At 36.9% G+C, this 13,386-nt stretch overlaps 1 protein-coding gene across 3 annotated transcripts in view; it reads left to right on the top strand.

Annotated features, from left to right (window-relative positions):
* The window catches only part of MGAT4A (alpha-1,3-mannosyl-glycoprotein 4-beta-N-acetylglucosaminyltransferase A), a 77,264-nt gene that overhangs the window by 25,239 nt on the left and 38,639 nt on the right, over nucleotides 1-13,386 (top strand). For all 3 annotated transcript variants that reach the window (XM_054818012.1, XM_054818031.1, XM_054818021.1), the window contains 3 exons: nucleotides 5,991-6,158; nucleotides 8,665-8,805; nucleotides 10,874-11,007. In XM_054818012.1, coding sequence (XP_054673987.1) covers nucleotides 5,991-6,158; nucleotides 8,665-8,805; nucleotides 10,874-11,007 — 443 coding nt within the window. The remainder of the gene's footprint in view (nucleotides 1-5,990; nucleotides 6,159-8,664; nucleotides 8,806-10,873; nucleotides 11,008-13,386) is intronic.

The following is a 13,386-nucleotide window of genomic DNA, read 5'->3' as shown; positions in this document are numbered from 1 at the left end:
ACTCTAGTAGTACAAAGCCCAAAACTAAGAACTAGATGTATGCAAAGACGTTCAGAAGCTCCACGTTAAGCTTAGGAAACTGGCACCTGGTCTAAAACTTTGCTTATGAGCTGTCTAAATTTGGAGCAAAAATCAAATTATATAATCAAGACTGTGGCTAAGAGGAGAACGGACTGAGTTTGTAACTTAGGCTAATGGTGTCTTTTTGGAAGGATTTTTTTTTTTTAACAGTTGTTCAGTAGGAGAATCATAAATAACCCAGAGAAGGAAGAGTAGGCTGGGAGCTGAGAGTCTGTCTCTGGTCAAACACTTGGAAACGTTCACCGTTTGATCTGAATTTTTAATTTTCAAAATACTGCTTCAACTTTTGAGTGAGCTTGTCTAAATTCTAGGTTCTACATATTTAGAAGAACATCTTGCAACACGGGAAAAAAAGTTGAGAAAACAAACTTCTGAGCGAGTTGATGTAGTGTTAACTTTCCAAGAAGTGCACAGCATCAAGCCAGATAAAATATTTAGGTTTTAGCTTCTGGAGTTTTGCTGAAACTACTAGAGTTTAAGAGAAAATGCTGAAGAATTAATGCTTTCAGTTCTCAAGTAATTTCTTAACAAGATATTTTCATTTGAAGTATAAGGGCTAGTTATTTTTATTTGATCTTTTTAGCTTCCAGAGCAAAGCATGACAAAGTATCACCTTCTCATTTCAATGTAAACCAGTATATTATTCTTAAATAAAAATATGACTGTATGCTGAAACTGTTGGAGACTAAATGTGTTTGATATTGGCTACAGCTGCTGTTAGAGGGATGTTTTATTTGCCAGAGAACAGATATGTTTGGGGTTCTTCCATCAGCTTTATAAGGCCAATGTCTTACTGTCTGAATTCCTTCGTCTGTTTTCTTAAATCACTCTAGGTTTCAACATAAGAAGAAAAGTCATTTATAATATTGTAGAAACAGAGACTTTTTTTCATGATGGTGACCACTGATCTCTGTGCTTGTTTCTGTTATGGTTTTAGGCTCAGTATTTTTCTTTTTACTCTAACAGCAATGAAAAAAAGTGGTTTGATACTTTTTGACAAGAAATCAATTCACTTTCTTTAGGTTTTAGAGAAACCTTTGGAAAATAAAACACTAAATGGTCAAATGTGTTTTGAAAATATTGGCTACACTATTGAATTTTTTGTATATACAATGCTTACAAGTCATCTTGTCATAGAATAGAATATCTCACTTGAAAGGGACTTACAGCAATCACCTAGTCCAACTGCCTGACCACTTGAGGGCTGATCAGAGGTTAAAGCATGTTATTAAGGACATTGCCCAAATGCCTTTTAAACACTGACAGACTTGGGGCATCGACCACCTCTCTGGGAAGCCTGTGCCAGGGTTTGACCACCCTCTTGGTGAAGAAATGCTTCCTATAATGCCCAGTCTGAACCTCCCCTGGTGCAACTTTGAACCATTCCCATGCATCCTGTCCCTGGATCCCAGGGAGAAGAGCTCAGCACCTCCCTCTCCACTTCCCCTCCTCAGGAAGCTGTACAGAGCAATGAGGTCGCCCTCAGCCTCCTTCTCTCCAGACAAGCCCAAAGTCCTCAGCCGCTCCTAATAGGACATGCCTTCCAGGCCTTTCACCAGCTTTGTTGCCCTCCTCTGGATGCATAGTTGAGATTCTGTCTCTGGTCAAATACTTGCAAACCTTCACAGTTTGATTTGAATTTTTAATTTTCAAAATACTACATCAACTTTTGAGTGAGCACACTGCCGACTCCTATTGAGGCTGCTGTTGGCCAGCACCCCCGGATCCCTTTCTGTGGGGCTGCTCTCCAGCTGCTTCTCTCCCCATTTATACTTGTGCCCAGCATTACTCTGGCCTGGGTGCAGAATCCGGCATTTGTTCTTGTTAAATTTCATGCCATTGATGAATGCTCCAATCTATCTAGATCTCTCTGCAAGGCCTCTTGTCCCTTGACAGTTGACAGCACCTCCCAGTTTGGTATCATCAGCAACCTTGCTAATGCGGCATTCAAGTCCTGCATCCAGCTTGTGGATACAGGTATTGAACAGAACTGGCCCTGGGACTGAGCCCTGAGGAACAGTGCTGGTGACAGTCACCAGCCAGATGTAGCCCCATTCACTACAACCTTTCAAGCTCTGCCTTTCAGCCAGTTCTTCACCCAGCACACCATGAACCTGCTCATCTCACAGTTGGACAACTTGTCCAGAAAGATGCTGTGAGGGACAGTATCAAAAACTTTACTAAAATAAAAAAAACCTCTGCACCCACTGCTTTCCCTTCACCCACTAGGCAGCTGATCTTATCATAGAATCATAATCATTATCACATTAGTTAAACAGGACTTTCCCTTTGTGAACCTGTATTGACTGTGCCTGATGATTGCATTGTTCTTTAAATGCCTTTCAAGAGTACCCAGTATGATTTTTCTCATAATTTTTCCAGGAACTGAGATTAGACTAACAAGTCTGTAGTTCCCTGGGTCTTCCCTCTTGCCCTTCTTGTAAATTGGAATAACGTGGGCTAGCTTCCAGTCAGCGGGCACCTCCCCAGACTCCAAAGACCTTTGATAGATGATCAAGAGGGGTCCTGCCATAACATCTGCTAGCTCCTTCAGTACTCTGGGATGAATCCCATCAGGCCCCATGGACTTGTGAACATTAGCTGATACAGTTGGTCCCTTACAATTTCAGTGTACACAAATGGAAAGTCACGGTTCACACACTCGTGGTCCTCTGATTCAGGGGACTGGGCAGCCCAAGGTCTATCAGTACTATTAAAGACTGAGGTAAAAAAAAAAAAAAAAAAGCATTGAATACCTCCAATATCTTCATCCCTATTAGTCAAATGACCATAGTCAACGCATATTGGTCCAATGTTTTCTTTAGACCTCCTTTTGCTATTAATGTACTGGACAAAGCCCTTCTTGTTGTCACATACAGCCATGGCCAGTTTCAACTCTAATTGAGCTTTTCATCATACATACACATTTCAGAAAGACTGCCTTAAATTTCTGGAGAAACTTCTATAGTCACTTGCAAATTTTGATTCCTTCTTCCTTGTGAGGAAAGAAGTGAAATTCAAAATAAAAATGGGACTTTTGTGTAATATAGTAACATGTTCTTCTCAAAAAGTTCTAATTTTTTGATTAAAAGATTTAGCTTTCAAATTATTTCATATTTTGGAGATGGGGGTAAAAAAAGCAAATACCAAACTTGAGCTAAGTCAAAGTTTAAATAAAAATAGATCCTTAAATTGAATTTTGTGGGGTCGTTCCCAAGTACTTGGGAGTCAAGAACTCTCAAAATTCAAATTAAGAGAATTTATGAACTCCTGATGCCTTAAGAGACACTTACTTTTCTAAAGTCTGAGACAGGTGGTAACCACTATTGGTGGTACTGTAAGAGCCCAAGAAGTATTTTCTCCTTTGCAAGTGCCTTTCAGTATAAGATGAATTTTTATGTTGCTGCTGTTGTGGGTTTCTGTTTGTTTTTAAGTAATAAATATCTGAGCAGTTTATCAAAGCTTTGAAGTACTGCAAGTATGCCAAAGATATAACTGTTAGAAATTTAAATTTAATTTGGTTTGTTTCAAAGTACAAGCAGTCATAAAAGTACCAAAAGGCCAAATTACATATTAATCTTCAAATACATGAAAAGTGCTAGCTCTGGTAGTTTTAGAGATGTAAATGTTTTAAATGACTTAAGTTCTTGCAAAGAACAATTTTTACTTCATTTTGTGTAACTAAGTAGAAAAATACTCACAGAAAGTGGATGTCAAAATATGATTATATTTGTAGTGTTAGCATTTGCTAGTTTTACTTGGCTGAACAATATTGTGACCTAACAAAAAAAAATTGGTCATACATTTTTGAACGATGGATTTCAGGAGTTTGTGTCTTTTAGAGCAGCCTCTTTAACCCAGATATGTCTGGTTGAGAGAAGCTGACTGCTCTGAACCAATCAACTAGTATTTCTTAAAGGAATTCATGCTTTTGAGGTCTCAAGTACCATAAAAGCAATACCAGTACTGCTCACTGGGAGCCTCAGAACTGAACTACTTTGTAATACTTCTACAGATGATGATACAAGTGATGCACAAATGTAATTGCTCACTGCATGCAAAAGGAAAATAAAACAATCTGATGCCCAGTCTGTTTCCGAGCAGCGATCCTGCCTCCCGGCAGCTTCCCCAGTTATATTCAGAGCATGATATTACATGGCAGGGAATATCCCTCTGGCCAGTCTGGGCCAGCTGTCCTGGCTGTGCTCTCCCAGCTTCTGGTGCACCTGGCAGGGGGTGAGAAGCTGAAAGGTCCTGGACTTAGTGTAGGCGCTACAGCTACCTAGCAACAACTAAACACATCAGTGTGTTATCACCATTATTCTCATACTAAATCTAAAATACAGCACTATACCAGCTGCTAGAAAGAAAAATTGACTCTATCATCTCAGCTGAAACCAGGACAGTATGGGATATCATTTGTGTACTTGAGTGTGGCATCTACACTAATACAATTCTATATTCGTTTAGCTGTTAAAATGTTTTGTAACCTTACTGTAACTAGTAGACATGGTTCCAAGCAATCTTTGATTTCTTTGGGTTATCATTGGCAAGTAAGAATGTCCTTCATGCCAGAAACTCCAGAAAATTTTCCTGGCTGTGTCAATACTGCTGACTAAAGCACCAAGTCCTGTTTCAAATAGCAGTCTGGATTCAGTCGTCAGTGTGTAGTGTGCCTAGCACTCTATCGTGGGCCAGCATCTGTGTTCTGGGTTTGTTGGCACAAAAGCCATAACCATTTGGTTTTAATGGAAAGAAAAAATAAAAAGGATAATAAAGCTGGCAAGAGAAATGTTTTTAAGAGGTAGTGAACTATGTTTTTATTTTTCTGTCTTCAAAACAGAGGGCGTTTTATCTAATTGTGTTTTCTAGACATAATCAGAACAGTACATCCCAACTACAAAAAAGGAAATAAATGTAAACTGAAAGAAGTTGGAGGAAATGCAGCATTATTAACAAGGGAAAGTTGACTGTCTTTCCTTTTTTACCTCATGTGTTACTGCAATGTATCAACAGGAAGAGATTCAAATTACTTGCAAAACTTCTGCTTCCTTACTACTGCAATACTAAAAGGCTAGGAATGGATAGGCAAATGACAAAAAAAAAGTTATGCATATGGATTACAGCTGTGTCGTTGGAATATTTATTACAAGGTATAAAATCACTTAAGATAATCCAGTCCGTATCTGTAGACAGGCTGAAGGAGAGTGATGGTGGTGAACAGGCGATTCAGGGAAATGACCAATAGAAGAGGGAAAGATGCACAAACCAGAGACAGATTCTTTGTTGGGTGGCAAGGGCATAGGCAACATATCAGCAAATGAATTTTGGTTTTTGTCTCTCCCTTTTGGTCTACTTTCAAAGAATACATGTGTGTATCTACATTAGCAGGATCTTGATCAAAATTTTGTTCTTGCGAGGCACTGACAATACCATTAAGTTAAAACCTGAGTTTGAAATTGGTATGTCTGAAATATTGTCAAATTCCACTCATTCTTACAAAGCGTTCAGAGGGGCTTTTGAAAGGTGTAACCTGTGCTTTTGTAAGGCACCACTCCTATTCTGCTTCTTCAAAGAAAGGGTTTGTGGGCATCTGTTCCAAGAAAAGATTCAGAATTGCCTTGTGGTGCTGAGTAATGGGAACTCAAAGGTTACACTTGTCTGTGGCTACAGTGAGGGGCATACCCCCCCTCAATGCCTACTTTGCATCCCTGTCTGGTGCAGCTCGCTCTTCCCTCTGTATGCTGTGTAAATGCTAAAGTGCCTAACTTACGTGGGGTTGTGCTGGGCTGTACCCTTCTTGGTTGAATTTCAAGTGCTGCATAGCTGAGCAGTCCCTGACCCTTGTTGGATCTGTCTGTAGGTGTTTGTTTCCAAAAATAACCAGGATCCTCTTTTTTTCTCTCTAGAAAAGTTGATTGCATATCAACGGGAATTTCATGCTTTGAAGGAACGTCTTCGTATAGCTGAGCATCGCACTCTGCAACGCTCTTCTGAGCTGAATGCTATCTTGGAGCAGTTCAGGCGTGCAGTAGCAGAAACAAATGGGAGTAAGAATGCAATGAATAATTTTTCAGGTACATACTGTGATTGAGCTATATTTTATAACTCTGCACTACTAATATCTCTTCTTATTACTATAGAGCAAGAAATTAATACCAAGAAAGCCGAATGAAACTGTTCAGCAGTGCGAGTAAAGAATCTGTAATACATTATATCTGGTGGGGAATTTTTTCTTTTTTTCCAATTTCTATTCTTAATGATCCACCCACCCTTCATTCTTATGACTTTAGGGACTGAATACTTATTCATGCCTGCCTCCAAAAGTTTGGAATTTCTGGTTACTTATTTAGCATACTGAATATATTTTGACAATAATTTACATCACTTTTCAAATAGAGCTTGAGAGGAAAGATGAGCAAACAGTGTTTAAGGAATGGATGAACTTGAAGCAATTAAAATATGTTTAAAAGTCAGCTGGAAGATGTAAAAACTTACAGGCTATCCAAGGTATTGGTTATGATTTGTAAAATGTGCAGATAACATCCTTTTTAATAACTGGTGATTAAGTGTTGAACTGGTAAAGTCTTCCATAAGTTTTTACCCATTTCGGAGGGAGATGCTCAAGTTTACTAAGAGCTGTGTGTGGCAATATTAGAGAATGCCTTTGCACTACTCACCAGTTTTGAAGTTAACTTTAAAAATCACACTATCACTGCTTTAGTCACTCTGACTATTCTAGATGGAAAATGAATAACAATAAATATAAGCTTTCTGGTGACATGTCTGATTTGGTAGGTTGCGGAAATTTCACTGTATTGCCCTCATAAGGAATATAAGTGCAAACATTGTGCAGATCAAAAAACTGGATCAAGCTTTTTGAATCTCTTATCTACTTTCATTTGTGCTATGGGTTACTATCTTCCATAGAATTATTTTTTTGGGGAAGGAGTGGGGAGTTATAATTACAGGCCCTCAGTGCTGATATTAAGGATGAATTGCTCTGTCTCACACTAATGGACTATCCAACTTGATCACCATACTTCCCTGGATCTCCAGGAATAGTATGGATAAAGGTTACATTTAACATAGTCTGTGACTCTTCCTCTTCTGTATGTTTTTGCTCTTAAAGCAAACAACAGAGGAAGTCATATAAGTTTGATACTGGATTTGTGATTAAGTTATTACTGCATTTATTTTAAAAAATGAGTTAGCTTGCTTAGACAGTATAATCATAGGGAGTTATTGTCTTCTGATGCAGCTGAAGTTACTGATTCAGATTTTAAATTTTCTACCATGTTTGGATCCCAACTGGGACATCCTCTTTTTTCCCATGTGGAGCCACGATAGGAAGTCAGATGAAGTCTTTTTGTGTCAGAACTTAGTGTAAGTTTAATGTATGCATAATAGTATGTAATATTTGCTGTCTTTGAAGCGGAAAGAATTCCAGATTGTTTTATGTAAATCATTATTCATGCAAACAGCTGTCATATTTTGAGAGAATTTTTAGTCCAGCTTTTGCAGTTGAAACTAAAGGAAATGTTAGCAGGAAAAGTAAAATTTACCTGTATTAGAATCTATCAAAATTAGCGTCTCTACTTATGACATCTATTTACAAAGCATTTTTCAAGATATGTGTTTAGGAATTTTTTTCACCCAAAAATAAATATTAAAAAAACCCCACAAAACCCCAAACAAACCAAACCCACAACAAAACCATTCTAGCTTTGTCAAAGCTGCATTCAGAATCTGAGAGGAATGACATTTATGGCATTGCTTTTCTCACTTCTACACAATTCAGTTTTTTCTCAGAAACCACGAGTACAGGTTTTTACTTAACCTGATATTGTAAAGCCCATAAGTTTTCAAAGGTCCGTATGCTATCATATTTGTCATTTGAAATAAGAGTTGTTTTCACACTTGTAAGAAAATCAACATGCACAGCAGGGGAATTTAAAAACTGTTATTTGCAACTCTGAGAGCCACCTGGACATCCCGAGAGGCAGTCATTCTAGAAAGAGCAAGAATTATTTTAAGTACTCTAATGGACTAAATTAAATTCATGTTATCATTCATTTTATTGCAGAAATACTCAAAATCTTAAGTGTATATTTAATGCTATTTTTGTTTTGTACCTGTATGTGCAGTGTATTCCAACATGTATTTGTAGCTTTGAAAAGTTATTTGCAGTAGCATCACCACATGGTGATGAGCTCTGTAAGCATAAGTAAAGCATAATCTAGGTAAATAAGTCTCCCACTTTGATTCATTGGGAAAAAAACCCACAACTAAATAAATGGAGCATTCTTTACTCCTGTGATTAAACACTAAATCTTGTGTGATCAGGTAAGTATTATCTATGCCTGTAGCAAGATTACTGAGTGGAAAATAATCTTGGCTATAGTTTATTTCAAAAATTAGAACAAGAAAAGACTTCCTTTGTACACAAGATATAGTGCCTTAGTAAAATGCAGTTGTTCTGTTTTTCAGTTAGGACCAAACCTGGAATTTTGTATTATTTACCACTGCATAAAACTTCATATTGTTTGTTTTGTGCATTACTGATTTAATGTGTGTTTGCAGATGAGACGCTGAAATTGTTAAAAGAGCTAACGAGTAGAAAATCTCTTCAAGTGCCAAATATCTATTACCATTTGCCTCATTTGTTGAAAAATGAAGGAAGCCTTCAACCTTCTGTGCAGGTTGGCCTTGGAAGGACAGGAGGTATGCTGATATGATGTTTATTTTATATTTTTTATCTGGAGGACTTTCTCGTTTTGGTAATATAATTTACTGCATTACTTGGTAGATGAAGGACATCTCATTTAACTTGTGCGATATTGATATCTGTTAGAATTCGCACTGAATCCAGGATGAAGAGAGTTTGGCTTCAGCTTTGCTCTTTTCTGCATAATCTCAATCACACCCCATCCCATGTTAAGGTACACATTAAGAAGCATTTAGTTTGGATGAATTTTCTGTAACTAAGTAAAAGGGAACAAAGCTCAAGTGTGACAGATTCTGAACTGCTAATGGACATATTCCTTTGGCTTTTCAGATTTGTGGGGCAACCGTGCATGGATATAATTATTTTAGAGTTGATGTTTCTGGTTTTTGGAACAATATATTTCAATGTATAACTTAGAGTTGGGAGAACTAGGATAATCAGATATAATTCCATCAATAAAATGTGGACATTCATTGGAGGGGGAAAAATTAGCATTGTGCTGCAATACTGTTGATCCTCCCTTTTTTTGTTTTTCTTTTTTTTCTAATCCTCACAAATTCTGAACATTGATCATTAGTATAGCTCCGTGGAATCCCGCTCTTGGAGCTATAGAAAATCAATAGCATAAAGCCCAGGCAAGCTGATATACCTTAAAGCATATATGTGTGTGTCTGAGCTTGAAGGCCCCACCAATGAATCTTTGTTTCTCTGTGTGCCGTCTGACTTCAATGGCCTGTGTTATTGTCCTCTAGACCTTTCTTTTTTTCTCTTCTCCCCCTCCTTGCTTTTGAAAGAAGCATTAGTTACTCCTGGCCTGGGGTTTTTTGGGTTGGGTTGGGTTTTCTTGGTAGCTGGTTTTTTTTTTTTTTTAATTACTTCAGTAAGTTTGCTCCTTCTTTTAACAGAAGGCATGGCTGTGTGACAAATATGTAGGCTCAAGCCATAGGGTTATTTTTCTGACTATAAATGTCATTTATTTCAATGTTGTTATTCAGGAAGGAAAAGGCTCATATTCCTTTATTGTTTTAAGTGAAGCCTGTATTATATCCCACTGGGAATATATAACAGAAGTTTGAAATTACAAAATAGAAATTGGAATCAGGTTTATTTAATTAAAAAGAGGGAGGAAATTCTGAGTTAAAATTATTTTCCTATCTTCCCCTTTCCTGGTCACTGTGCTTTTTGAGTGTTTGTTTTAAAAATTCAGAGCTTGTTAATGTGTAGTTGCTAGGCAAAGCAGGCTCTGTAAGGAAGGATAAACAACATTTTTAATAGTTGTTTGATTTTTATATATTTGATGTGGTAAATCATTTCACACAGATGGCTCAGAATGCTGGTGCTGACTTCATGAAGTCTGCTTTATCCTTTTACTGTGTTCCTGCTGCTGTCTGCTGTGTTCCTAGTAGGTAGACAGCCTTGGGTATGAGATGGGGTGCAGAAGAAAGGCTACAGGAAAGTTAAGGAACACAGGAGGCAAATGGCCAGCTGAAAGATGATGTTAATAGCATGATAGCTGGGGCCAGATTGCTTTGCATTTGAGGTGATTTTAACAGGGATAAGAGATTTCAGTGAGGAATTTCCAGGCAATCCAGATGGCCTGGACTTGTTTTTCTAGAAGAACCTAAATAAGGTGCAAGGGAAGTAATAGAGTTTTTTTCAGCAGTGTAATTTTAAAAGACAACTTCTGAGAAGTTAAATACTCGAGTTGTGAAGAATGGTTATGCCAATTTGAAAATAAAACTAAGTTAGGGAGTTTAATCACTCTAAGTCTTGGTGCACCCTATCTGATTAATGCCATGGTTGTTGATTATTACCTATGCAATAGTCTGGCATGTCTAGGATTACTTTTTTTTTTTGTTTGCTGTGTTTGCTCTGAGTGGTGGTGATTATGTTAATCATGCTCCTGATGATGGGTGATATATTTTTAAACTATTTTTAATTACTGTTATCTACATCTTTCAACTCTTTGCATTTCTTAAGTAATGCTTTATTGTGAGATAGTATTTTTTTTCTATCTTGTGTATGAAATCACTGAAAGTACCTTTCTGGTTTGTTTGATTTCAGTTTCCATTGTAATGGGAATACCTACAGTGAAAAGAAAAGTCAAGTCTTACCTTACAGAAACTCTCCACTCCCTTATTGATAAGCTGTCTCCTGAAGAAAAACTGGATTGTGTTATGGTTGTCTTTATAGGAGAGGTAATCACTTAAATATTTTTATACAATTTCTAACCTGCCTTTAATTACAAGTACCACTCCTTTCAGAAATTGATGAGGATCTACTTTTTCTTCAAGATGTAGACAGATGACTGTCTCCTCCTTCCATGAAAAAGGGACAGTGTCAGTCTTGTGTTTCTGAGAGAAATGATCCTGAAGACGATCACAAGACTTTGCAAAAATATTTTTATGAGAGAATTATATAAAAAATGGTATTTTAAAAGGATTTTAGTATTTTCTTGCTGACTTTCTTTGAGAAATCAAATTGACAGTGATTAAGAGTCATAGTCGTGAACTGTAATCTCTTTGTGCTAAGCACTCTCTTTTAATTCTTCTATTTTTTTTTAGTAGTTCAACATCACTCCTTTCTTGTAAATTTGACATTTTTACTAGAAAACAAGTTGAAAATTAAGGCTAATGGCCTTCTGCAAACAGCATGAACAGTGTAAACAGATGAGCTAGTGAATATAGATGCATTATGGTTGCTAAATAAAGAGATCTGCATATTCATTTACTGTATGGATATTTCTCAGTAATGTAATTATACACAGTAAATTTCCATACTGGAACTTCAAGGAATTCTAAAATATCTCAGCTGATGTGATATCTAATCACCAATTTAAATAATTACTAGAATTTCTTCACAGTAAACTGTGCAATTGTCCCAGTAACTGACATATGTCTGTGTTCTCCAATTTGTTAAAATAACTTTATTGCAGAGTAATTTGCAGGTATTCATTAGGATGACTAATAAATAGGCATGATTCATTATACCTCTATACTTAAAAATCTTTTTATTCCCCTTCACTGTGTAGCTAGTTCATAGGCTCATCAGATGACTTGAAACAAGCGATTCAAATCACATAAACCTGCTCTGTATGAGAATTTGCTTTCAGAATAAACTGTAGGCTCTAGGTTTAAGAAACTATGAAGTCCACATTCAAATGGTTGTCTAGTATTTTTATTTAATATGGTTTGTAATTAACAGGGGAAACATGATTTTGAAGTACTTTACGTCATCGTAGTGGAACAACAGACGTGTGTGTGTGTATATATATATATACACACACACTACTGAATATGAGAGAAATTAAAATACTTTTCTGGTATCTAAACATTTTTATTTTTTTTTTCCTGTGGGGAGATCTCACTTACCATGAAGAAAATGCATCTTAGACTTGTTCTAAATTTATCACAAATTATTGTCAGTCCACTTCGTTAATCAGAGACTGCGCTTAGCACAGTCTTTTGCACAAACAGTAATCAGTGTATATTGGAAAGACTATAAGCCCTTGATTTGAGCAAAAATATTATAAAGACAAATCATTTTGGTAAGAATTAGAGACTCTACAGGTATGCAGAAGCATTTTGCTAATTCTGTACACTAGCGATTCCATCTGACTATGCAATAACTGATCAGCCATTTGTTCTTGGAGCACTAGTCCATATGTTACACTTTCTTACATATTATTTAAATCTTACTCTGTCTTTTCGTGTGTATACAGTTCACTTAGGCTAGAAAAACTTGCATATCTTGAATATCTTTTGCTGTTACCATGTCATCTCTTTATGTAAACAGTGTCTGCTCAATTAAAAGATGTTAATCTTCAGCAGTGTTCTCTGTTCTCCTTTTTTGGAGAATCTTTTTTTCTTTATTATTTCTTTGGAAAAGTTTCTGTACTGGTTGGGTCAGCGTGACACGAGCACCCCACAAGGTACCAACCTCTGCGCTGGCATGAGCGAAGCCTTAGCAAATTAAGCAGTGAGTGTACATACTGGGTCACACCTTGCCAAACCTGTTTTGGATGTATTAACATTGGAGTGCAATGTGGAAAACTTCTCCAGCAAAATAAACAAGACTGTATTTTCACCTCTTCTTGCTGAATTATAGATGTCTTTGATCAGCAGATCTCTTGGTAGAAAACAAAGGAGTATTTTGTCTCTCTTGCTCTCAACCCAGCTGTATTATATCATCCTAGCGACAGAGATGTTCCATGCTTTCTGCTAATTGTTGAAAACTTGAGAGCCACCCCTTCCTGGTGCTGCCCTGGAGAAGTGTATTCCTAATTCTCAAAAGGTGTAACTGCACATCTTGAGTTGGAGAAAGACCAGTAGATCTTAACATATACATACATATGAATGTATGTAATATATTTATATTAAAAAAAAAATCAAAGCTAGGCAGGGCCGTTGTGCCAAATGAGGTAATTTTAAAGGCCTACACAGGTGGTAGTCTTTGTTTTGGACATCTTGCTCAAAACTGATAAGGATGAACACAGCTTCTAGATATATTGCCAACTCTTATATCTGGAAGGGTAGCTAGGTCTGCCAGTGAGAAACTAAGATATTTAAGCTGCTGTT

This window comes from Grus americana, chromosome 1, assembly GCF_028858705.1.
Source record: "Grus americana isolate bGruAme1 chromosome 1, bGruAme1.mat, whole genome shotgun sequence".
Lineage (NCBI taxonomy): Eukaryota > Metazoa > Chordata > Aves > Gruiformes > Gruidae > Grus > Grus americana.
Note: the sequence above shows the minus strand (reverse complement) of the source record. Positions and strands in the feature narration are given on the sequence as shown.